This window comes from Alternaria atra (genome assembly GCF_907166805.1).
Source record: "Alternaria atra isolate CS162 genome assembly, contig: 25, whole genome shotgun sequence".
NCBI classification, from domain to species: domain Eukaryota; kingdom Fungi; phylum Ascomycota; class Dothideomycetes; order Pleosporales; family Pleosporaceae; genus Alternaria; species Alternaria atra.
The window spans coordinates 5520439-5545965 of NW_025091323.1; the positions used below are offsets into that span (position 1 = coordinate 5520439).

General features: G+C 50.3%; 9 protein-coding genes across 9 annotated transcripts; 5 read left to right on the top strand and 4 right to left on the bottom strand.

Moving 5' to 3' along the window:
• Positions 1-2722: 2722 nt before the first annotated feature.
• Positions 2723-5429, top strand: ALTATR162_LOCUS6885 (uncharacterized protein; the record flags this gene model as incomplete). Its single annotated transcript, XM_043314510.1, has 3 exons — positions 2723-3117; positions 3359-3863; positions 3912-5429. The coding sequence occupies 3 exons, from the start codon at positions 2723-2725 to the stop codon at positions 5427-5429; spliced, it is 2418 nt and encodes an 805-aa protein (XP_043170445.1).
• Positions 5430-5866: 437 nt separating this feature from the next.
• On the bottom strand, positions 5867-6934 carry ALTATR162_LOCUS6886 (uncharacterized protein; the record flags this gene model as incomplete). The annotated part of the gene is made up of 3 exons (XM_043314511.1): positions 5867-6008; positions 6056-6849; positions 6899-6934. The coding sequence occupies 3 exons, from the start codon at positions 6932-6934 to the stop codon at positions 5867-5869; spliced, it is 972 nt and encodes a 323-aa protein (XP_043170446.1).
• Positions 6935-7307: 373 nt separating this feature from the next.
• Positions 7308-8728, top strand: ALTATR162_LOCUS6887 (uncharacterized protein; the record flags this gene model as incomplete). The annotated part of the gene is made up of 2 exons (XM_043314512.1): positions 7308-7649; positions 7703-8728. The coding sequence occupies 2 exons, from the start codon at positions 7308-7310 to the stop codon at positions 8726-8728; spliced, it is 1368 nt and encodes a 455-aa protein (XP_043170447.1).
• Positions 8729-8825: 97 nt separating this feature from the next.
• ALTATR162_LOCUS6888 (uncharacterized protein) lies at positions 8826-11234 on the bottom strand (the record flags this gene model as incomplete). Its single annotated transcript, XM_043314513.1, has 5 exons — positions 8826-9899; positions 9955-10527; positions 10583-10612; positions 10665-10840; positions 10889-11234. 5 exons carry the CDS (start codon positions 11232-11234, stop codon positions 8826-8828), a joined length of 2199 nt encoding a protein of 732 aa, XP_043170448.1.
• A 744-nt stretch (positions 11235-11978) lies between these two features.
• On the bottom strand, positions 11979-14081 carry ALTATR162_LOCUS6889 (uncharacterized protein; the record flags this gene model as incomplete). Its single annotated transcript, XM_043314514.1, has 1 exon — positions 11979-14081. One exon carries the CDS (start codon positions 14079-14081, stop codon positions 11979-11981), a length of 2103 nt encoding a protein of 700 aa, XP_043170449.1.
• Positions 14082-14763: 682 nt separating this feature from the next.
• Positions 14764-15612, top strand: ALTATR162_LOCUS6890 (uncharacterized protein; the record flags this gene model as incomplete). Its single annotated transcript, XM_043314515.1, has 2 exons — positions 14764-14812; positions 14867-15612. The coding sequence occupies 2 exons, from the start codon at positions 14764-14766 to the stop codon at positions 15610-15612; spliced, it is 795 nt and encodes a 264-aa protein (XP_043170450.1).
• A 618-nt stretch (positions 15613-16230) lies between these two features.
• ALTATR162_LOCUS6891 (uncharacterized protein) lies at positions 16231-18175 on the top strand (the record flags this gene model as incomplete). The annotated part of the gene is made up of 3 exons (XM_043314516.1): positions 16231-16463; positions 16579-16977; positions 17026-18175. 3 exons carry the CDS (start codon positions 16231-16233, stop codon positions 18173-18175), a joined length of 1782 nt encoding a protein of 593 aa, XP_043170451.1.
• A 1621-nt stretch (positions 18176-19796) lies between these two features.
• On the top strand, positions 19797-20279 carry ALTATR162_LOCUS6892 (uncharacterized protein; the record flags this gene model as incomplete). The annotated part of the gene is made up of 2 exons (XM_043314517.1): positions 19797-19982; positions 20046-20279. The coding sequence occupies 2 exons, from the start codon at positions 19797-19799 to the stop codon at positions 20277-20279; spliced, it is 420 nt and encodes a 139-aa protein (XP_043170452.1).
• A 3168-nt stretch (positions 20280-23447) lies between these two features.
• On the bottom strand, positions 23448-24623 carry ALTATR162_LOCUS6893 (uncharacterized protein; the record flags this gene model as incomplete). Its single annotated transcript, XM_043314518.1, has 3 exons — positions 23448-23878; positions 23929-24234; positions 24287-24623. The coding sequence occupies 3 exons, from the start codon at positions 24621-24623 to the stop codon at positions 23448-23450; spliced, it is 1074 nt and encodes a 357-aa protein (XP_043170453.1).
• Positions 24624-25527: the final 904 nt, after the last annotated feature.

A 25527-nucleotide genomic window follows, 5' to 3' on the forward strand; every position in this document is an offset into this window, starting at 1 on the left:
TCTTGCTGTTTGTAGAGTGTGACAAGCACAGTGGAGTGGGTACACTCGAATCCATCCTGAGATACTGACAGCCTATTCACAGGGTGAGAGTCCCAAATGGCTATCGAATGAATGAGACCTTCTCGCGCTGTGAAGCCTACATCTTCTGACGACGGCACTAGTGTAATCGACATCTTTTCACAAGAGCGGACGGTTCTAACTCTTTTGGGGAGGAGAAACACCTTGTAGTCAGTGTTCCAGAAATCCACAAGTTGCACGTGGCCGCCTGGCGGCCGCAATAATTCCACCTAAGTCTACATGCTTGGTATATGGTGCCAAACTTGTACAAGCTGTTCCGAGTATCCGTACAAAAGCTTGGCTGTGGTCATTAGCAGAGCCTCTGAGGCGCTAAAAAAGAGCGAAGGAGCACTTTGTTCCTTCGGGGCGGTACGCGCTCTTAGGCCCCCCGTTCCGTTCCGCGCTGCCAAGATGTGGAGCAATAGCTTGTATAATGAGAATATACGTGCGATGATTGCTGGATAAACACCAGGCCATCAGGCCGGCAAGGCAGATACAATAGCGCGACTGCTCTAGTTCTGAGTGCGGGACGAGAGCGAAGCTAAGTACAGCATTACAAGCCTTGGTAGCATTCCAAAATATAGCGTACGCGTGTTGCCTTATTCGAAATTTCGCTCCTGCGGTGACGTCATTCGTGAATATCCCTCCGTTCGTGGCGTTCAAGATAGAACTCCCCGAAGAGTTCTCCAACTGCTCTCCTCCCACCGATACAAGTGCAAGTGGTATGCTTGATACTCTCGATACCAGTATGAAGTTGCCAATTGGCAGCTGGTTCTTGCACACATACAAAGCGGCCTTTCTCAGTCATGCGAAACACTCTTCATGCGCTCCGGATGTTGAAGGAGCTGTCGTATGAACCAGTAGTCAATTTAGAAAATCTAATATACACTCATTGACGACCATTTAGCATCATCGGTCATCTTCCACACTTAAGCTGGCAGAAGTGAATGAAAAGTCTATTCGGGTAGGGCCTTATACGTGTATTGCCGAACCGTTGATTCGTCTTGTCATGATGAGAAGTGGTACACCCACGAAAAGGATAGGCAGACAGTGGAAAAGGTCGAGAATCATTTGCGCGTGGACGTTGTCACTGTTTCCCAACCAGAGCACTTTTGTCCAGAATACCAGTACTTGTATGAACAAAAAAGTTTTCAAATGGCTTCCTTTAACAAAGATGAGGAAGTCGGGAATTCAAGGCCCGTCTAGGAGCATGTGCGCGAACGGATCATGAGGGTAGGGTCAGGGCTTCTTAGGGTGAAGGATCCTTGCATTCTCTATTCTCATCACTGTAGTCTGGATCTTGTCCGCTCGTGGATGTCCTCTCCGTCGACGAATTGATTTGCATAGCACTCGGTCAACGATATGCCGCCGCTTGAAACGTGGCAAAGCGCAACGAAGATGTCCTTAGTGCTGTATCGCAAATGTGTTCCGTGTACACTACCTAAGTATATGAGTAAGGTGCACGTCTCAATAGACTGAGTAGGAAATACATACGGATCATCGCAGAAGTCACATAATGTTGTGAGTATTGAAAAGTATGACGATATGAACGTATCGCGCTGGTTAGAAGAGTTGGGCTTGAGTGAAACTTGAAAATCAAGGTTGGGAAAGGTGCGTGGTGTGGGGAGAGGAAAGTGGGGTTGCCTTCTCTGGGTGTAAAATTCGGCCAAATGTATCCTGTGTTGTGATCTCATCACTACCTATGGGTTACACTACTACACAACGCATTGCACTGGACAACATAATTGGAGGAAAGCATAAAAATGGCAAAACTGGTGCAACTGGCTCGATTATTTGGTAGCACTCCATCTGATTGAGTGATGCTGAACGCTGTGATACCTAGGTAATCTTGCAGGGGACGAGAAGCAAGAACATAGACGGTGAGTTGCCCGCATGGCGACAGCGACAATCCACCCGTGGACACTCACCCCATCCGCTCACGAACTACGCGAGCCGCTCAACAAACGGCGGTGCCTTGAAACCAGCTCCCTCGGACGTTAAACGTGTACGGAGCAGTAATTACGCTCCGATTGTTCGATGTCTCGTGTGTGGATAGATTGTGGCGGTTCCAGGTCGACCGCGCGGGCCGGCTGGGTATCTGCGGGTCTCAGCCACCAACAATCGCTTAACAGGTCCTGCGGGGATGTCGCGACATACCGCGAGATATACAGGGGAGCGACGTCGAGTCTCATTCGCCAGTCTGCATGCACCTTGCTGATCCTGCAAGTATAGGTCATTTTGCGATCTGGACAGGATTGCGCTTTCATAACAGGAGCAGTACATTGTTTCATTCACACGTTAAGGATGCGAATTTGTTTCGGATCCCTACTCTTGAGCTCGTATCGAGCATAACTACGATAGTACCGTGAGAACCAGCGACAGCTCCTTCTCGTTGCAAGCGTTCGAAGGATTCGTCAGACGCATTGCTGGTATATCAACGTGGGGGGAGGCACTGTACCTAGTACTTCAGCCTCGCCTTGTACATATTTGTACATCGTCCAAGCCACCATGATTGTGCCTTGGCGTGATTACCTGTCTCATAAAATACCGACGTTTTTTCATCGGATGATCTTTCATCATGACCACTTCAGCGCCAAAACCACGAGCACGAAAGCTTGCCTCACTGCGAAAACACCATCAAAGCAGCAATGTATCCAGAGCCAGAATGCCTACCGGAACCTCAAGTCAGACAGGAGTTCAACCCCTACAGAAACGCAAAACACCAGACCAACAATATCGAGACCTCAAGCTAAAGGCCGAAAAGCTGGGCTTCGTTATCCAACACTCGAAATTCTGTGTCAGTCGTCCAGGAAACGTCCCTACTGAACATCAAGCAAGATTTGAGCATATACAGACACTGGGAAAGGTTGAGTTTGACTCATACGGCTTGCAGCCAAGCCCCGATACAGTGGATAAACCATGGCAACTTGAGAATAAAGGTAAAGCCAATGGAATACGGCAGAAGGCTATCAAATGTAGGGAAGAAACAACGAATGAGGCGAAATGGCGCTTTGAGGTTGAGGCTAAGCTCTTTGAGCGTTTCGAGATTGAAGTCGCGTGGTAAGCCGCTCCGCAGATTGGAAGGCGGCTGCAGTACTGACAGTAATAAGCAAGCGCTGCCGTAAACGCATCTGGCAGTCTGAGATACAGGCAGACCCAAAGGCAGATAACAGTCGGACAGCATCTTTGGAAGAACGACAGAAACGGCGCGAAGCGTGTGCATGTGGTCCCCAATGGCGCATGGACAATCTGTACGGTGTTACGATGAAATGCTTGCTATCGTTACTGATGAGTCCTCCAGTTATGACCCTGGCTTGAGCCCAATCTTCTCATCTCGAATCCAATCGCGAAACTGTCTACCTCGCGAACACGAAACAAATTCCAATGCTGTCACAAAGGAACCCGACCGCGTCCATGGACTACAAAGTACAGCGAGCCTCGAAAAGCTGCTGCAGCAGAGAAGTGGAGCTCAGTCACTATTGAACTCAGAGCCTTCACAGAGATTAGCCGACATACTACAAACTAGCTGTAACCCTGATGACAGCGGGAAAAGGCTGCTTTTTCCCTTCCTGGTGATGGAGGCAAAGAGAGGCAGACAGGGGGGTGACTTTGATGAGGTTGAGATTCAGACTGCACATCCAATCAGACATCTCCTTGTTCTCCAATGGGAACTTCATCAGAACGAGTTCAACCAAATGAAGATGCCTGGAGGGCCTCTCGCGTGGTTCCTTGCCAACGTTGGCGAGATCTGGAGGGTGTATGGATGTTATGTAGATCCAAGTGGCGACAGATCGCGACCGTCCTGGGTTAGTTACCACTGTTTAGTTGCAGCTTTGTTACTGATGTGCAACCAGAATACCATCCTTCTTTGGCAAGGTAGTATTACGGGGTACGACGAAGCACTACAGTTGACACTCATCATTGACTACATTCTGGATTGGGCACGAGATACCTATCGGCCCAGTATCATTCGACAACTCAAATGCATCGGAGCAAGAGGTGCCAACTCTAATTATACAGTTACTCACGATTCTGACATCTTCTCCATGATGAACCCTATAGGTGAATGGCTTGGTGCTCAAGGCGCGCAAACTGCAGTACCAACCATAGTTGCGACGAATTTTACGGATATGCGGGAGCATGCCACGGAGGATGATTCTGCAGAATCTTTGTTCAATCTGTCAGGCGGCAAACAGGTTAACGTAGAAGAGTTACTAGCTAGCATCCGAGAGCCAGTTAGAAAACTCGTCAATACAAGCAAGGACGAGAGAGCATGGAGACACCCCATCCACTCAAGCCGCTATGGTCGGGTAAGACTTGGAACGGCACTTGAATCCCGCGTGTATGGGGTATACATCACGGCAGATAACATTGGGACTATGCTCCAAGGCTTCGGGGGTTACCACGCACAGAGAAACCTTGCGGACAAGATCGATAAAATCGTCCGAACTCGAACAAGATGTTTTGCCCTTGACAATGCGCAGGCTCTTGGCAGGATGGAGCGGATCTGGACTGGCGATTCCACGTACTCACTGGCCCTCTCACACCCGACCTTGATCTCTATACAAGTCAGGTTCTGGGTGACGTACAAATTTGAACTGATACGGGAGTTGAACTACTTAGCCATTACTGAAGAGGCATACAATAGTCTTAGTTTCTCAAGACGGCGCAAGAACCTGGGAATTTCAAGAATGAACCATTGGAAGCCTATTTCAGCCGATCACCTTGTTTCCTTCCTAGAAGACAAGGACAACACATTCAAAGAGGACTTTTTCCTTCGCTGCCTGAAATCCCAAGTTTTGGTCTTGCATCACTCATCTCATTTGGAGTTCCGACCGGATGCAAGGCTCAGGGGCACTCAGGGACCAGTAGCTGAGCTAGTATCAGAGATCTACGAAAAGCACCGAATTGGACAGCGCAAACCGGACGAAGCGTTTATAAAGGAGCTCGAGACGATTGAGAACATCCTTCCAACGCCCGAACATGCATTTTGGAGCGCAAACAAAAAGGGAATACTCGCTCGAGATATGACCTCAGATCTCTGTCTCTATATCCCTGATTCAAGCCTTGCGCTCAATCGAGCCGAGAATCTTGCTTCGAGATTTTCGCTTGATAAGAAAGTGTTCCGCAACTGTGTTACCAGCCGTCATGGTGGCGCCGACCGTCATGGTTCCGAAGATTGGCCTAGCCTCAATTGCGGGTTACAAGAGCTTGCATCGTGGATTATGGAGGACAGGCCCAAGAGAGATCAACTGAAAGAGATACAAAGTGCCTTCCCAAGCATCACAGATTTCAACAAGTTTATGGAGTTTAGACACGAGCATAGAAGAGGCAGGGGCCGTAACTATAAATTCTCAAGCAGCGACTACTAGGTCGATGAGGATCGCACATGCGTAGGCTCTGATGTGCACAAGGTAGGTCTGAGTACGAAGACACGGAACCACTAGCTGAGATGTTTATACATGCTGTCATGAAGACCGAACAGGTTTTGCAAAGCCCGTACTAGGGTTCCACGATATAACATGTATTTAGAATGATACATTAGCTGCTTTATATTGTACAATTCATTGCAAAATCTAGCCACTGAACTATTTGGGTGACTTCTGGGATCCGTCTTAAAAGCGAAAAGTGTTAGCCAGGTTGTCAAGAGCAGAAGAGAAGCCCGTCGTGTGCTTCGGGATGAAGTGATCAAAACCACGATAAGTGGCGGATAGGGGAGATCAGTCTCGTATTGTTTAAAATGGTTGTGCAGCAGGTCAAGTGTATGATCATAATAGTTGCGTTCGTTTTACCACCATGCGTGTTGCAGCTACGCCTCCTCTGACAACACGTACTTCACACCCTCAGCCAAATCGTCATAGAACTGCTTCCTCGGCTTATCAAGCTTGGGCGAAGGCCAAGCGAAGAAAAAATGTGGATAGCCATCGTAAAAGTCGAATTTGACGGGCACACTACAGTCAAGTCAGCATCAAGACCTACAATGAAGACACAAACCTACCCAGCATCATCTAGCTTCTTCTTCATGAGTACACCGTCGTCTCTCAGCGTGTCATGCCCCGCAACAGCCATGTAGACCTTCTTCAGGTTCTTGATTCCAGGATGAAGCAGAGGCGATCCATACGGGTCAGTTGGTGGAGCACCGAAAGCATCCCAGAAGGCTCTCATCGCGTCCGCAGGGTTGATGGTATGCTGATCGTGCTCTTCCATGGCCGTGTACTCAGGCCGAAGTGTCTGCGGGACGCCATCCGGATGCACAGTCACAGGTATGATTGCGACAACACCGACAAGCTCGCCCGATGCCTCGTCCAGGCCTCTCAGCGCAGTCGCGAACGCTAGTTGACCGCCAGCAGAGACTCCGGCTGTTAGGAACTTGCCCTCGGCGGTGTTCAGCCGCTTCGAGTTGCTCAAAGCCCACTGCAAGGCTTTATAGCACTCGTCCATTAAGCCAGGGTGCTTGTTGTCTGGGGCACGTCCATATTCAACAGATACAACCACAACGCCACCAGCTTTTGAGATTGCCCTGCTGAATGGATCGTCGCCATTCACGTCGCCCATAGCCCAACCGCCACCGTGGAAATACACGCACACTGGCTTGCCACCCTTATAGCCATCTGGCGTGTATACGCGCACTTTGGTGCCGCCATCGGTTGTTGTGTCTTCGGTCTTCACGGAAGGATCGGGTTCGGGAAACGTATACTTCGAGGCCATGAGGCCACCATATCGCATAAATTGCTCTGACATGTGGGAGATGGGCGGCTTCAAGAGCATGCGCTCGCCGAGTTCTTCTTCGAACTGCGCAATTTATCAATACGGTGACGTGCATGTTTCCACATTCACGTACCTCAATCCATGGTTTCGCAAGTCCTTCAGTAGCCATGTTGCCCTAGAATGATGGTGTAAGTAGTGAAGCATATCTTCCATCTCGGAAGCCATGTCGTATAGTAACCGACGCCCCGCTCATAGGTCGGCGTCATGTGGGTGTGTGGAATAGCACTCATCTCGACTCACGCCGACGCGGGAAGACGTCAGGGGTCAAAGCTTCCCCATTCGCTGCCACGCTGCCTTCCCCACGCTTAAAGACATCCGGTACTCCCCCGCCAAAAAACAACATCGCCTCGGCTGCAAACACGCATCGCAACGCGTCGGCAGCGACTGTTACGACGAGTCATGTCTACTATATTCACGCGTAGACTTTCCATGTTGCAGTTTGATCATTCTCACTTACCTCCATAGCTCTTCTAACCTGCACCATGGTATTGAACATCGACATCAACAGCAGCCCAGCCTTCTCACGCATACCGCCCTGGGTGAAGGCCAAACTTCGGCCCATCGCAATTGAGAAGATCCAACAGGTATATGATTGGGTCGAGACGGAATGCATACCCGCTGAGCGCATCTACAAAGCGCAACTCAAAGAGAGCAAGACGCGATGGGAAACCCCAGCCATCATCCACGACTTGCGAAAGAAGGCAAAAGCCCAAGGACTATGGAATCTCTTCTTACCGAACCACTTCATCGAGAGTCCAGGTTTAACCAACTTGGAGTACTCATGCTGCGCTGAGATCATGGGGCGAGTATACTGGGCAGCACAGGTACGCTTCTCCAAACACGACACTCGGAAACGTCTCTCCTAACATACTTCCAGACGATGAACTGCCACGCCCCCGAAACTGGCAACATCGAACTCCTCGCCAAATACTGCACCCCCGAACAGAAAAAGAGGTGGCTCCACCCCCTCATGAACGGCGACATGTCCTCCGCATACAGCATGACAGAACCCGACGTCGCCTCCTCAGACGCAACCCAAGTCGGCATAAAAATGGACATTACCGACAAAGAAGTCATCATAAACGGACGCAAGCTCTATGGCAACTGCCAGTACAACCCAGAAATGCAGCTCTTCATCTTGATGGGCTGTTCCGATCCCAACAATGCGAATGCGTGGAATAGGCACACGACGCTCGTGGTGCCGGCGAATAGCCCAGGCTTAAAGCAGATTAGAAACCTGACGATCATGGGCTACGATTGGGCGCCTGAAGGACATGGCGAGTACGTCTACGAAAACGTACGTGTACCACTGGAAAACATCATCCTCGGTCCTGGACGCGCTTTTGAAATTGCCCAAGGGCGGCTGGGCCCCGGTCGTATACATCACTGTATGCGGCTCATCGGCCAGGCAGAACGCGCGTTTGAACTTGCGCTTGTGAGATGCATGGAGCCGCGGAAGAAGCCACGGGGCAAGTTTATTGGCGAGTTCGATAGCAATATCGAGCGTATTGCGGATATGCGCATGACTATCGATGCTATGCGGTTGGTTGTGCTCAATGCGGCGGATACTATGGATTTGCAAGGTAACAAGGCAGGGAAATACGCTATTGCGCAGAGTAAGATTATGGTGCCGAATGCGCTGCTTAAAGTTATCGACGAGGCTATGCAGATATACGGTGGTCAGGGCTTGACGCAACACACGCCGCTGCCAGAGCTGTGGACGTATGCGCGTTTTGTGAGGGTGGCTGACGGTCCTGATTCCGCTCACAGACATCAGGCTGGGAGGGACCAGATGAAGACTGCGCAAGGGTTTAGGAAGAGAGCGGAAGGGTACACGGAGAGGTACAGGGAGCTGTGCAAAAAGTGGGGGCTGGAGCCGGAGGAGTTCTGGGGTATTTTGTAGTAACTAAATGTCCTTTCTTGTGTTCTCAACTCATAGACACAGGGAACCGCGAGGTTCACCTGTCTTGTGTCCTCACGCCTTGGTCTCTTCCGTCTCTTCACTCGTACCACCGCCTCCTTCTCACTCTGCTCTCCGTACTTGCGGGCGCGAAGGCGATCTTACCCACGTCTTCATCCGATTTGGTGTCCGCAAGCATAACCTTCAAGTATCCCAGTCGCTTCGTCTTCCCCGTTCCGTCTTCCGCACTGTTGCCTTGAACCTCGCTTTCATTAAAGTACTTCGAGTCTCTAATTAGACTACTAACATAGCCCAGAATTGAGGGTGCATGACACTGGTGATGCATTACCAAAGAAAAGACCGCTGCAAAGAACATGATTGCCACGGAGACGAAATAGAGTATGATCCATGGGATATCCAATGCGTAGATAGCGGGCAACGGAAACGTAGTAGTGGACGTGGTATTGAGCAACGTATCGAGGAACGGCGAGCGTGTCAGATCGCCGCCCATGATGGATGCATGTTCATAGCCGATCTTCCAGAGCGTATTCCACAGCAGTGCAAGACGTTGCTCAAACATCATGATATCGAGTTCGCCCAAGTCTGCATAAGCGATCGTGGCGGGGTTATTGAGTGCGGTAAGCGGATCTTTGATGTACCATTCTACTATACTCGACGCACCACTTCCAGATTGCTTGTCGTTGAGCAGGTCCATAAAGTTCCCCATGAATACCTCGGGGACACCTGGATCGTGGTTGACTGTCGAGTTTGGATAATAGAGGCGCCCGGATTCCAGGAAAGTAAGGTTGACAGAGTCGGTAGGATTGAGCATCGCTCGAACGGAGTTGACGCCGCAGCTGGCCTTTCCTAGAGTACCTTTCGACGTGCAAAATATCTGGGCGTCAATATAAGTCATTTTTGTTGAGCATTTTGTGATGGACACGTAGTTGGGTTTGTCGCCTTTGGTACCGAATATGAGCTGTGGATGATCTTGACTTGACGTCGTAGATAAGTTGGTTGCTCGGTCCTCGGTGGAAGCCACAAAGAACGTCCTTATTATGTTCGCTGGTCTCCCAGCGGTAGGATTTATCAATTCCGAGTAATTCATCTGGAGGTTGCTGTTCACCCATAGGGTTGTCTCGTTCTCGTCTTTGAGGTGTACCCATGGAGAGCACTGGAATCTGTCAGAAACACCACGAGAAGAGAAGAACAAATGAAACTTGTCTTACCGAGAATACCTGGTAGCTCGAGGTTGCGTTGAAGGTAGTGTTACCGGTGAAGTTCCGATTGATACCCTCAATTCGGTCACCAACAAGGCTGGAGTAGTTCTGGACTGCATCCTGCCAAGGTACATCTACCCAGCGATGCGGGTCTTTCGAGTCATAACCGGGTAGAGCTTGCAGGTTTGGCATGCGTATATTTCCCCAGGGGTCAGTGGCTGCTTGTACACCAGCCGAGGCTTCCCCTCCGAGCATCAAAGCGATGTCTTGGTACGTCGTGTTTGTCTTATCCACATACTGAGTGGCGGATGCGATGTTGTAGAGAGCCGCAGAGTATAATGCGCGAAGCTTCGGTCTGGTACGTGTACTACCAGGGATGATCGAATTGAATCCTAGCTGGCTGCTCAGATTGTGGTTATAGTACGCGATGTTTCCGGTTCCAAATCCTTCTTGATCCCTCAAGTAGATTCCTCGAAACGAAGACTGAGATCCGAGGGGGTTGAAAGCCCACAGCAAGATTAGAGCAATAGACGAGAGTCTCAATATTGACCATTTGAAGATCGCGATGAGGGAGCCAGCAAGCTAAAGTACAAGCATTAGCGTGTGTTATACTTCATTCAAGACCCTTGATGCCTACCGTTAAGGAGCTCATCAACTGTTCCAAGGTCTGTCCAAGATTCGTCAGCAGCGTCAAGTGTTGGAAACGCTTCCTTTCGTACCAGTAGATCGACACCACGCTCAACGCGCCAGTCAGCTAACGCGCGAATCGCATTTCCCAGTACGCCAGAAAAGAGTATAGGCCATAATGATGGTGCAAGTCTTGTAGCCTGAATAACTCGAATCGACCAGGCACTTTCCTGCTGGTCTTTGAGATGTACGACGAAAGCGCCGAGGACTACAGACACGTTAACGATGCTTTATGTATATTGGGCATATGACTTACCGAGGAAGCATATCGCTACGGCTATCCCCAAAAATTCCCAAGTCAAAGCGTACCATGCGTTACCTTTCCATTCCACAGGGTCATGCGCATTCGCTGGGAAATAGCCGCTTCTGGCACCTTTCTGCATCGAAGGCTGATTGACAATCTCTTCAGACGGCAGCCCATGTGTCTCCGTGGCATCCGAATAGACGAAGCTACCGTTGGTGTGAGATTGGGGACGAGATGCGCTGGTTCGAGTCGGTTCGCTGATATGATTTTGTTGCCCATCTCTTTCAAGCAGTCGGTTCGATGCGCTGTCCTGAGCCGAATGAGCTACAGGATTGAAGTCAGAATCGAGTTGAGTCATCTCGTTGGCGGCGAAAGGGTGCCACTGTGGACTTTTCTTTTGATGATTCATCGTCTTGATAAGACGACGCCAGCAATATGCGTGGGTTGTTCCTATATAAGAATCGATGTCCGCGAATTCTCAGGAAATGCGCCTTGCGGGGCTGCAGGCAGCGGCTGGGGCTGAATTCCCAGACTCAGTTTTTGGCCCCCACCATGCCGTGCATCTACCGCGCCTATGAAACACAACTTAATACATTTCAAGCCTGGCGTAACTTGAAACTACCTGTGTAATGGCGGTCTTTCGAGCATACCGTATATATTATGGAGCTTGCAGCCCCCACTTGCCCATGGCCTTAGCAGCGGTGAAGATAAATGGTTCTGGGAGCGGGAGGCCGCGGGATTCGCTAGTAGCCTTGATCATTGGCTTTCGCAACATTGGGCTGTAACATGGGGCGCAATGACAAGTATTGCGAGAGCGGCAAGACGCGGATGTGGAGTGTGACAGTAGTGGTGGAAGTAGGACGCGCTGGTGAGGGAAGCCACGCTCTAGCAACGCCAAGTCGCTAACAAATCACTCAGATGGATGGCAGTCGCTGTACGGCTCTGGAACAAGACTACCACAAAGCGTTTGAAGGATATTTGTTGACATCAAAAGGTCGTAGTTCTTCGTCTACAAGAAGCAAAAGCAAAAAGAAGGGTATCATTTCCAAACCCCAATCCCAGAACTGAGTCATCATTATTCATCGTATCCAAAATGCGTGAATCATACCGCGATAGGCGGTGATCCGAAGCTCATGTTATTATCATCATCATCAACATCATCATCATCATCGAAGAACGAAGCTACTTCCTGCGTCGACATAACAAAGTCTTCAAAAGACGCGCTTGGTGTCGACACCACTGGAGGGGGCTTCGAGTGCGGCGTTGGTACGCGTTGCCTCTTCGTTGGAAGTGCCTGGTCCCTGGATGGCGTCGTTGTAGCTCTTCTCTTCGCATTAATACCGGTCATAGATTTTGGCAGCTGAGAAGCTCGAAGTTTTGCTAGTTCAGCCTCGAGTCCATAGGCAAAGGGACCTGGGTTCAGGCATTTCCCAGCTATCTTCTTAGAGGACTTGGAGGATGTCAACGGCCTGCTCGAATTCGCAGAAGCACGAGGCGGAAAGTTCTTCTGCGCGACACTGCTGTCAACTTTGGTGGGGGTGATCAAAGACTTTGCCGGCTCAGAGGGAAGCGGCAGAGATGTTGGCTTTTGTGCGGGGCGTAACGTTTCTGACTTGGCTTGAAGCGGTGCAGGTACCGTGCTAGGCGCAGTGTGCATGTTGAGAGCAGCCCCACATCTCACCTCCTCTGTTGAGGGCTCTTCGTCGAGATCCTCTAGCGAAAAGTCGAAGTCTTGGGTCGATATAGGAGGAAGGTCGTCAGCTATGGGAGGCGATACGGTCGTTGAAGCTTTGATTGGCTCCCTGACCGTCGGCGTTGTTTCTGAAGCAAGCTCTCGTGAGATTTGTGTGCTGCTTTCGAGGAAGTCGTCCCAGCAGTCTGTTGGTAGTGACAGTATTGACGGAGTTTTCTTCGTGACCGATATAGGTTCAATCGCAGTGAACGAGCTGGACTTGGATGCTGGTATTCCAGGAAGCTTGAAGCCCGGATTCTGATTTATGGGAGGTTTTGCCTTAATGACAGGTGGGGTCGGTTTTCTTGGCAAGGTGGCAGGTGGCACACGGCCAGGTATAGAGGGGAGCTTGAACCCCGGTTGGGACGTATCCTGTGGCATGCTGGATGGTGTATAGTCAATGGCTACACGTATGGGAAACTGCGTCCGCTGGAAAGGATGCTGCTCCAGATTCTTGTATTTCGCAAAAAATGGAACCCGCGTCAGGAAGGTCTTAGTTCCCTGCAGCTGTCCATCCAACACCAAGCATTCTAGCCGGTCGTTCTCGCATCGTAGGACTCGCAAGTGCTGGCTCTTGGACAACTGGCTGCTTGTGTTGAGATCTCGAAGCACCGATACAATGCAGCCGATCTTGATTCGCAGACGATGAGGCGGTAGCCCGACCGGGTTGAGCTTGTGTAGTAGCCCTAGTGAAGGGTCCCAGTCTGGTGTCTTGAGCGAGAGATCGTGTGACAGCAGTTCGATTAGAGGCTCGGGTAGTTTGTCTAAAACAGCCTCGATTGCCTTGTTGATGGGCCCGTGTGTGCGTGTGAATTCGCGATTGTCCTGGGTAGAAAGTGACTTCAGCGGAGGGATCGGTGCGGCGGGCGGAGGGGGTGCAAGAGGAGAAACAGGCGCAGGCGGCTCCGCAACAACCTGTGGCACCTCTACCGAATCTGACACGAGCATATCATGTGCTTCGAGGAGTGTGTCGTCATCTAAATCATCGTCGGCCCATTGCTCGCCAAAGGACACAGTCGTCTCCGGCAGACCGATGTCTATGTCCTCATTGTCGTCGTCGTTGTCGTCATCCCATGGCTCCTTTTCCATCGAATCCGCAATCTCTTCCAGCTTCTTGGTAAGCTCCAGATCCTTTCTGCGTTTCTCTTCTTCTTTCCTCTTGCTTAAACCTAGGAATGCTTCCATGCCACTCTTCAGCTGCGCCTGTGTATGGCTATATCCAATAAGCTGGGTCGCAAGCCCAACACCAATCTGTTGCCTCGCTCTTGCATCTTTCGCCTCTTTTTCCTCGCGCTTCTTCTTGGCTGCTTTGCGACTTTCTTCGGCTTTGCGGGCGCGGGCGGCGCGCTGTTCTAACTCGGCGTCGCGCTCGAGCTGCCTTTGTTGTCGCTCGTTGAGGCGCGGGCCATTTTTCTTGTGCTGCTTTTTGAGCTCGGTAGATGTGAGTGCGATTCGATGAGGTGTTGGGACCATTGTAGGATGCGCATGGCGATGAGGAGTGCGGGTGGCTGCAGGGGTGAAAAGTGTGGTGGCGAAAGATTCTCTGAGGCGTGGAACCGCGCTAAGACACGCAGACACGTGCTCAGATGACGTACCCCACACACAACGTCCAGTTTCGCGTTGCGGCCCTTTTACCATCACTGCCGATGATTACTATTCGGTTTTTCCCTTCCCACATCGATTGCGACGACTTCTCCCAGCAATCGCTCAATTATGACGGACATGTAACACGTGTCAAAAGGCGACCAATCGCTGGTGGGCCTTACCAGCACTTGCGCACTAACTTATTGACAAGAATAGTCTAATCATACAGGTCGTACATTCGCATTCTCCGTACCACACGACCGGATTCTAGATACGAATTGAGAGGCGTTCGTACAGTAGGGCCGACATGACTCGTTCGTGCTTGTTATCCCCAGGAAAACCGCAGCCGACTCCAGGCTCAGCCCCGCTTATAGGCTTTCCCCACAGCATCAGGCTCACGGCCAACCTTGACGGTGCATATGCAAGAAGCATGCTACAGTTGGCAACTTCTTGAATCGCAGCGCTGGGCTAACAGTGGAAGCGGTGGCAACGTTGAGCGCCATTCTCTTTCCGTGGACCCCAAAATCGATAATTGAACACGGCTTGCAGAGTACGCGCTGAACCTGAAAATATGTCTTTCGTACTGAAAGGTGTAGCATACATTACCGGTGCTGGATCCGGTATGTTCGATTAAGCTGTGTAGCATACGCAACCGATAAGCTAATATATCCTAGGTATTGGCCAGTACACTGCATACGCTCTCGCAAAGCAGGGTGTACGCTCATTCGCCTTGCTAGATCGTAACTCCGTCACCAAAACCCTCACCGGACTAAACAACATCTCACCAGATGTTTCTGTCAAAACATTCGAGATCGACGTCACCAATGAGAAAGCCGTCGATGACAGTATAGAGAAGACGGTCAAGGAATTTGGACGACTAGACTATGCGGTCAACAATGCTGGCATAGGTGGTATAATTAAGACGACAGACCAGATACCAAAAGATGACTTCGAAAAAGTTATGGCCGTTAACACTACCGCCGTTTGGCAATGCCAGCGTGCACAAATTCGGCAGATGCTCAAGCAAGAGAAGTTCTCAGACTCATACCGGTCGTGTCGGGGTTCTATCGTCAACGTAGCATCAATGTACGGCCTGGTCGCACCACCACTCAATGTGCCTGCCACAGCATACGCTACCTCTAAGCATGCTGTCATTGGCCTTACAAAGTCGGATGCACTGGCTTTCGCGCACGAGGGTATCCGGATCAATGCAATTTCTCCAGGCTATGTAATGACACCTCTGGTGAAAGAGCACATGGGTAAAGGCGATATGATGGAAACCGAAAGGAAGAAAGTTCCTGTTCACCGCTATTCGGAGATGGAGGAAATAGGCGATTGCATTGCCTTCTTACATTCTGACGCGGCGAGTTACATGATCGGCGCCACATTAGTCGCAGACGGGGGATACACAATCGTCTAGAGACTTATGCTAGTCCAATATCTCAGTCGCTCAAAATTTGTTTCACACGCCTGCTACAACAAATCATCTTTTAGTCAAACCTGCGCGTCAATCGTTTTTGGCGTGGTCGGTCACACCTCGGCAGAGCTTCTCCACCCCAGTGCTCCACTCCCATTCCCCGCAAAGAAGACACAAGTTCCGTATCCGAGAATGATCTCCACTACTACAAACGTCTTCTCGATTGGCTAATGTATCATCTATCGGATCCATTACCGTTATGCGACTAGAAACCCCATGACTTTTGTCTGTGCAACCTTCGGAAATGCTTTGCCAGAGGAGGATTCATGAATAGCCTCTCGCACCGTTGGCCCACATCACGAATCGTCAGCATTTTCCGACATCATAACCATGCTTCAACACAATTAGCGTGACCCCGGATCTGGGTATTCACTACATTGACTCGTTACATGTGGTCATGGAGCTAAAACCTGACTCTTGAAAGGTGGGAAGTCGCGGTGCAAACATGCAGGAGCGAAGTTTAAGAACCTTGGAGCCCTCGTAGTGGTAACGGTCTCAACCTGCTACTCATTTCCAACTTTACTTTTCGACATCTTTCTCGCTTGTTATATACCCTTCAGAATGGCGGATGGTTTCATCGTTCCATCAACGGCTGCGCCGGAGACTGATGCTCAGCATCGGTTACGAGGGCCGATCCACGCACAACGCCATGTGCGTGTCGTGTGTATCGGCGCAGGTGCTTCGGGTTTATTAATGGCATACAAGCTGCAAAAGCATTTCTCAAATTACAGCCTTCGAGTATATGAGAAGAACGCCGAGGTTTCGGGAACGTGGTATGAGAACAGATATCCGGGGTAAGTGCAGATCCGAAATGATGGCTGCGGGGAATAATGCACCCCCCACGATCTGCCGAACCGGCTGCAGCAAAGCAGCACATTTGGCGAACCCTTGCTAACATTCCGCTTCTAGATGCGCATGCGACGTTCCCTCACACAACTACACATGGTCATTTGAGCCAAAATTGGATTGGTCCGCTGTATACGCCGGTTCGAAAGAGATTTTCGCGTACTTCAACGATTTCGCACGCAAGTACGGTCTACGCAAATATATCAAGACGCAGCACCAAGTGGTCGGTGCAACATGGAACAAGCAGAAAGGAGGATATGACGTGCAGGTCAAAGACTTAGAAAGCAATCAGATTGTCAACGACCATTGTGACATCTTAGTAAACGCGTCGGGCATCCTGAACAACTGGCAATGGCCCGCCATACCAGGTCTGGACAAATACAAGGGCACGCTACTGCACACCGCAAACTGGGATGACAACGTTGACCTAAAAGGTCGCCATGTTGGCTTGATTGGAAACGGGTAAGTTTCGTGCGTATGATTGTCTAATTCAACAACTGACCATTTCAGCTCATCCGGTATCCAAGTTCTCCCTACCATCCAACCGCACGTCAAAAAAGTCACAACCTTTATCCGTGAACCAACATGGGTCTCACCCGTCCAAGGTCTCGAACAACACGTCTTCTCCGACAAAGAGAAGCTCGAATTCGCCACCAAACCCGGCGCACTAGTTGAATACCGCAAGAACATTGAGCGCGGCCTAAACGGCCAGTTCGGCATCTTTCTAAAAAACACACACGTCAACTCTGAAACAGAAGCCTACTTCCGCCAGCAAATGACCGAAAAGCTAAATAACGAGTACCTACAAGAGCGCCTGATCCCGAACTGGCACGTCGGATGCCGGCGATTGACACCTGGCGTCGGCTACCTCGAGGCCCTAAGGAAACCCAACGTACAGACAGTCTACGGCGAGATCAACTCCATCAGCGAACGTGGCTGCGTATGCTCCGACGGCAACGAATACCCCATCGACGTACTCATCTGTGCCACCGGCTTCAATACCTCCTTCAAGCCCCGCTTCCCCGTTATAAACTCCTCCGGTGCCAACCTCCAAGATGCATGGGCCAAAGAACCACGCTCCTACTTCGGTCTCGCAGCCGCCGATTTCCCAAACTACCTCATCTTCCTCGGTCCCAATTGCCCTATTGGCAACGGCCCTGTTCTCAGCGCTATCGAAGCGCAAGCGGATTACATGTGCAAGCTCATTGACCGCTTCCAAACACACAATATCTCTACTTTTGCACCCAAAGCTGAAGCCATTGATGACTTTGTCGCTTTCAAAGACGAATACATGAAGCGCACCGTCTGGCACGACGCCTGCCGCTCATGGTATAAATCGCTCGGTCCAGACGGCCCCGTAACTGCGCTCTGGCCTGGCTCCACTCTACATTACATTGAGGCGCTCATGGAACTTAGACTAGAGGATTGGGATGTTAAGTATACTGGAAACAGGTTCTCGTGGATGGGTAATGGATACAGTCAGACAGAGATTGATCCTACGGCCGATTGGGCGTTTTATGTTAGGGATAGGGACGATGATGAGCCGATTTCGCGGTTGGGGAAGTTGCAACTGATTAACAAGAGTGGGACCCTTGAACCAACTGTGGGTGTGAATTTTGCGGGTGGGAGGGCAGAGGGCTATTCGGAGGCGAAGTTGTAGATAGGGGAGATGGGATGAAGGTGCATTTGTTATGGGAAGAGGGTTTTCAGAGGCGTTTTGAAGCAAGGCCTGGAAATGTACATTCTTCTCGAATACGATATATTGAATGTGCCTTTAGGGTTCTGATACATTTACCATCAGTCCCCTCAACTTGTACTATTCGTCGCCTTCTGTACGACCGCCTCTCGGGTCGGGAGCTGGTAAGGCCATGCACACAACGCTTCCGTCGAATGATCATTGCGCATATACTCCCTATTGATTTCTCGGTCTCGCTCATGCTTAGTTGGGCTAGTATTGTTTGCATTAACTGAGATGCGGTAGTTGTAAGTGGCTCGTTGTCTAAGGTTCGTCGCAGCACCACTGGAGAGAGTGAATTCGCGTTGCGCGTAGTAGATACCTATGTTCAAGCGAAATTTTTGACACCAAGCCTGCATAGGATTCTAAGGCTGTGTGCAGATGGTAAGATTCTGGCTGTTATGCTCGAGATGCGTTCCTTCCAAACAACACTTCGGGACTTCAAGCAAGCACTGAAACGCGATGAAAGCGAAAATAGCCACACTGATCAAACACCTAACCGCCATTCGTATGAACGCCGAGTGAACTGGTTGAAAATAGATGAGGCCACCGCGACAACGCATGGCGTGCTGGCTTAAGATTCACGCTAGGGCAATCCGGCTCCCCAACCCGCGGCGCCCGTCGCTTCTCCCGACCCACCAGCGAAACACCCAGACACTGCTCTCGACCAACACCCAATTACTGCACTTGGAAACAGTGACCGAGCTTTGGAGATCCGGAGAATATGAGTTCGTATTGTTATCTGCGTGTAAGCATTGTACATGATCGACAGCATCGATAAGCATTGCAGGCGCCTTGCGCGTAGGGTCAACAGCTGAGAAACAAGCGACAAAAAAGCTTCGTTTGAGGCAGCGAGTGGCGCATCGATGTCGCAGGTAAACAAGCAGTGCGCAGACACCTCTGTCTCGAACTACGCGACTCGATGACTGTTTTCAAACAAACCCAAAATGCTATTTCCAGCGTTACCATTAATCCCTCCAAACGTGCCAGACAGACCCTGAGTATTCACTCCAAACTTCACGACTCAATCCTGTGGATCTTCTCTCGGCTAACGAGGGATCGTCCTACTTCACCATACCCGACTCGGCGCACCAACGCACAGGCATTACCTATTCTGTTGCTCGGAAACAAAGGCGATGCGTTTCGGTAGCTACTATTCTCAATGTTGGGCGAACGGATGATCGTCGGAGTAGTACAGACGCAGGCGTGGGAACTCGTACCACTGTATGGAATACTGGGGTATAGCGAGGACGCCATGCCGTGTCAGGGGTGTAAGACATGCATCTTGACTGCATCTTGACGTTTTGGACAACGGGTTAGGGTCATGGAGAGTTAGAGTAAGGGACCTGGGTACGCGAGTAAGACTGGTAGGAAGAAGGTGTATATATTCTACTGCTTCCATCGCAAAAGCAAGATCATCATCCAACAGCTTCTACTTCTCTCATCAACACTACAACAGTCTCATCAACTACTCTCTTCACTATTACTGCCGGCCAGTTTCTTTAATCCTCTACCAACTTTTCAGTCAAACAACCAATCTATCAAGATGCCTACTTCCCAGATCTCCACTCCCCTCAACGGTGTCGATGCCGCCATCGTCATTGCCGCTCTCCACAACCACGACCTTATGATCAAGACGCTCTGCCCAGCGCTCGTCAGCTACGCTTTCGAATCCGGCGACAAGGCCACCTCGGCCACCTACACCGTCACCGACAAGAAGCCCATCGGTCAGGTATGCCAACCCATCTCTCCTCACCTTTCTTATTCCTTAGACAACCATACTAATACACCCCAGACTACCTACAAGCTCACTCTCACCAACGTCCCTGAGGGTGTCGACTCCCTTGTCAACGCCAAACCCCCCGTTGGCGTCCTCACCATCAGCGGCAAGTGGCGCGTCGCCGACGGCAAGCTCAGCGAGGAGATTGAAATCGATGCCAACTTTATGATGAAGAAGGTTGCTAAGAGCAACGTTGAGAAGACCCACCCCGAGCAGCACATGAAGCTTTTGGAGGCTGCTCAGGCATAAATGAATGTTTATGGATGGATGATAGAAGTGGATGAGTAGGGATGCATGAGCTGGAGTGATTGTTTCTGCATTTGGATTCCCTCTCTAGCATTTAAGTCGCGACGGCTAGGATGATATTGTACGCATAGCTTGAGGTTTTTTTTTTGGTTTGCAATGAAAGCATCATATTATATCTATACTACGAGATATTCTCAAAGAGCCGTGAACGCCATTGACATTTCCAGCATGCTCGTGAACATGTTACAAATCGATTCCAGAACAGAGTACTAGTTGTGATTGATTTTCACTTAACCACCAGTATACAAATTCATACTTCCCCATCTTAGATCACCTCGATAATCCAAGCAAGTACTCTCGATACCATCGCACATACCGCATGCATACCAAATCATAGCACAAAGCTCTTTGTTCTTATTTTCTTCCAAGGGCCACCTGTCACAATGCCCAAAGGCTTCTGAACAAAGTGTGTGGAACCATGCAGTTTGCGTGCCAGATGTCGCGATGCTGTACCATAGTCACCGTCCCTTGGTCTTCTCCCTCAACGTTGGATGAGCCTTGTTGTTGAAGCTCTTTCATATTTACTGTAGTTCTTCAATGCTGCATATATATCAGGTATCCAATGGGAGAGGAAGCAAGATATGATGGTTGCTGTGGCTCCTATCGCACCCTGGTTGAGTTGAAGAATAACGGTCCACCTCAGCCTACACCGACCGATAGATTATTCCGCACAATGCCAACTCATAGTTACGAAAATAAAGCTTTCCTCACTGTTCTCGAACTTCTTAATCGCTTCAGGTGGTAGCTCAATCCAGACTACACTTGAGTTGAGACAGCTCCTCTGAAGTTTGCCCGCGCTCATAGCCAATGCTCATCAATCATCATCGAATCGGCCAGGTATTTGCTACATCCAATAGGACCAAGCATCCCGTGCGCTTTGCCAGTCTAGAATCTCCGCATAACTACTGGTAGCTCGGAACTCTGCCAAATAGATGAAGTAAGGTGCGATGCGGGTAGTCTCATTGTCGCACGTTGCGCGTCTTGAGCGAAAGCAACGTGCAGGCTCGCACTCACTCTTCTTGATACACCATGGGTCGTCATGGCTACGCCTCACCTCATCTCCATTTCTGGCCTGGCGTTCTTGCCCAATTATGAGTGTGTCCAGTAATCGACAACAAGACTGCTCTTCCAGATATGCGAAGAAATCTCTCGCAAATTATGAGTCAGGTCTTCGATATCAGGCCGGCATATGCCGTAGGAGCGGTCGTCGAGAAATTCTTGACGAAGATGGAGGCTGCGTAATTTTGGCAATTTGCATATGGGCAGCTACATCGTGTTGGAGATGAACACTTTACTTAGACAGTGCGTAGTCTTACCAAGGGCGCATAGAACCCATCTTCGCAATGAGTTATTAAAAAATCGTCTGAGATCCTATATCCGAATTGTTCTGGATTCGGACATGCCAGACAGACCTCTTTCAAGCACTCAGCATCTAGAACGTCGAAGCGGTGGCCTCCTTTTTTGCCATCACCGTCACGTTCACTATTGAGAACATCGAGGTAATCGAGATGATGCAACGACAAAAGAACGACCTGTTGTCCGATAACGTGCAGACTTCGGACAAGGAACTCGGGTAACCACGCACCGCGACCGGGCCACTTCAAGCACGGACTTCTTAGCTCGGTACAGCATTCCAGTAACGTTTTGACGTCGTCAGTGGCATCGCAGCCGTGCATATCGAGCCTCAGATGCTTTAATCGTAACTTTTGCACACCAAGCCCGTGCACCAGAGCGGAGACGAACGCTAAAGTGTGAGGAGAGCCCCATAAAGTCAAGTGCGTGAGCTGCGAGAATGATAAAACTCTACCGATGCCTTCATGAGAAGATTTGCTGAGGACAACTCCAGAAAGTGTAAGCTGTTGAAGGCTTTCTAGGCGGCCACAATGATTGGCTTGGCTCGAAAATGCCTGCGCAAGGCTATCGGCAAGTCTTTGATCACAAGTTCTTGACAGTTGCCCAGACTCTGTGCCGATATACAGTCTCTCCAGGTACTTGTACGAACCGATCTATGAAAAAATGTTATCAGTTTCTCCATATTAAACTTTACACGGTTGGAATACACGTAAGGAAGCTAGAGGTCTGCGGTCCGTACACACTGAAGGGTGTTCAACAGCGTACAGTCGTCAAGCCTAAAGTGAACGTGTTTCAATGTGGCCGTCTGTTGAAGAAAGAAATCGTACACTGTCTCCGCTTAGGACGGTAGCACGGGGTTTGCATTGAATGGTAGTGTCGAGAGAAACCTACAACAGTTTAGTATAATCATATATGCGAAAATCCCGGGTCAAAGAATGCACCGAAAAGTATGCAGACGGTTCGGCGGAAAGTACGCTAATATCGCTTTTATCCTGCTGAGTTCCACAGGCTTCAACCATTCTCCGTGGTAGAAATGTTGATGTGGTTGGGTCTGGAATTCTGGAGTTTCTGGCGGCGGCAGGCTATCCATCAGCGTCAAGGATCTGGTCGCATCAACGCGCGCTTGAGCACCTGTATCCATGCAACGTTCGAATCGCGCAACCTCATGTTGATCAAATACGTTGATAGTAACCTTCCTATACAGTCGAGTTCTAGCGAGGTTGTACCACGCTCTTGAGGCAAGGCATAGAGCCTTGAGGTGTGAAGGCAGTCGGATCTGCCCAATTCAGCATAAGATCAATCTTAGACCGCTGCACCTACATAACCCACTAACAGAAGGTGTATATCCCCTGGCAAAGTCGGTGAGGTTGACATCGTCGCATACATTTGTTGGGTTGGTGGAGTGGAGAAAGGGAAACGTTCAGCGCCGCGGAGCGGGGCGGTCCATGACGCCAGGAGCGAAGCTGCCTCGTTTTGATCTTGGCACTCGAGTCAGGATTAGCTTTAACAACCCCTACAGACGGCATTTCGACATGCATCCGCTTCTTGCTTCTGCTCCAGTCAAACCGCAGATCTGCTTTCCAGCATGCAGACCAGTTTCCTTCTCACATCTACATCACACATGTTATCCGATACTCGCACGAATCATCGCAGGTTGATTTTGATAACTCAGCTATGTACAGTATCGCTTAATTTCTGAGCTTGTCAGGACTGGCCTGTGGCGCGCCCCATAATGCTATCGTTCCTCTTCATATCAATCTACTCCTCGGAAAGGACGTCCTTCTTCTCCTTCGGGGGCCTAAACCCACAGTACAAGCAGGTGTCCGGGTATCCCGTCCACGGGCTTCCCTTTACTGGTACACCACCATTTGCCGTCCACATGTTGACAGGCTGAGGGTTCTGCTTCGCCTTGGGGTTAACACCGACATCGATAGTAGCATAGAGGCCATCCTCGATGGTCTTGCCAATGAGCGAGATCTTCAGCACCGGATCGTCGCCGCCTTGCTTAGCCATGTTGAAGAGCGGATCTACTGCGTTGGTAGTGACGGCTTGCTTGTTGGTGTTGTAGGGAGAGGTCTTCTCGACTTGGCCTAGGAAGTTCTGTTCGATGTAGAACTGGCCGACGTGCGAGATTGTGCCTCCTTGAATGGTGTTGTTGGCAAGAAGCTTGGCGCCATGGTGGATGATGGCTGGGGATGTTAATATTGATGCATATGGAGGGGACGGAAGTGAAGCTTACTGTGGAGATGGTTTGTGCGGCCAACATAGTGTCCTGGAATCAAGGTGATGAAGGTGGCGGTGCCGTTGGCGCCTGTGGGCTGCACACCCCGAAGAGCATTGGTCTTGATAGCGGTGGCAGAGCCGTCGCCATTACCCTTTGCCTGAACACCAGTGTAAACACCAGTGGCGTTACTTCCCCACATCTCGACGTACGCATCGGTGACAGGCTTGCAAGATGAGGTGTCGATGATGTTGATGTCCAAGTGAGTGATAGCACCCTTTTCTCCTGTCAAAATATCCTGGCGGACGAGCTCACCAGTAACCCCTAGAGAGCTGTTAGCAAGCCTGTTTCATTGAGTGCCATTCTCTCCACCTACAGTAAGGGCCCTCAGTGGACTCAGGGTCGAGCGTGCATGCTGCCTCAGCACCGTAGCTTTCTTCGACTTCAGCAACGTCGCGGCGGACGAACTCATGTTCCTTTGCGAAACCTGCCGCGACCCGAAGCTCATGAAGCCTGGCCTCACGTCTTTGGTGCTGCTCTCGAACCCATCCAGTCTCAACGAGATCCCGTTTGCATGCCTGAACACTTCGACGGTTCGGATGGTCCAAATGAGCCTGCCTCCTCAAGATCTCCTTGTTGGTGTTGCCGCCAGGATGTGCGACGACACCGGTAGCTAGAAGGACGGCAGTAAGAGCCTGTGTGAACTGAACCATGATCGATTCTAAAGCTTTGTGAACGCGAGGAGTCCCAGGATAATCTCAGGATGCCATGCATTCGACCTTCTTATACATTTGGCTCGCTGCGCGGTGATGCGGCACTTCTGCAGGTGCTATCAATATCGTTCTGGGTCCACGCATCTGTGCTGTCGCCATTCTCGTCACCGCCCGGTCTAAACTGCGTTCCCTGTTGTTTGCTACTCTCCACAGATTATCTAGGATGAGGTCCATAATCAACATGGATGTGATAGGCAGCGGCAATTGCTCGCTTCAGTACACGCGCCGCAGCTATATTAGCGTTCATCTAGTGTCCGATCTTGGCAGCGGGGAGCTTGTCGTATGGCAGTCTTGGTGTGACTCCCTCGGACGTCGTGTGGCTAATGTCGACTGGTCGTATATTAACCGGAGGTTCTGCGCGTGGTGATCGGTAGTTGAATGCGGTGTAATACGTCCGTGTAGAGATCTAATTCTAGAACCATGACTCCAGAAATGCACAAGCGAGCATCTGTAAACATGTAGAGATACCTTCTGATTCGAGGTTAATCCGATGCTGTTGAATGCTGCGCATAGAGACCTTGATAGAAGATCGTGGGCCTACCTAGCCAGTCTCGGTTAAGCGAAAAGTGGGCGGTTGGGTTCTACTGGGGCTTACATGTACTATGGTATGTACAGTCGGGCGGCCAAGACACCATCTACGTATACTGTTGCATTAATGAAGACCGGTAGGATTCCAAGGTGGAGCAAATGACATGGCTTGTATTGTTCAGCACCAACAATGTCGTCGGACGGATCGGGTTCATGAAGCCGAATGTGCGTCTCATGTGCCTGGATGGATGCAGATCCTTGTTCCTGCGATATGTGACATGGTTTGCAGGCGTCACATTGCCTAAGAGTGGCATCC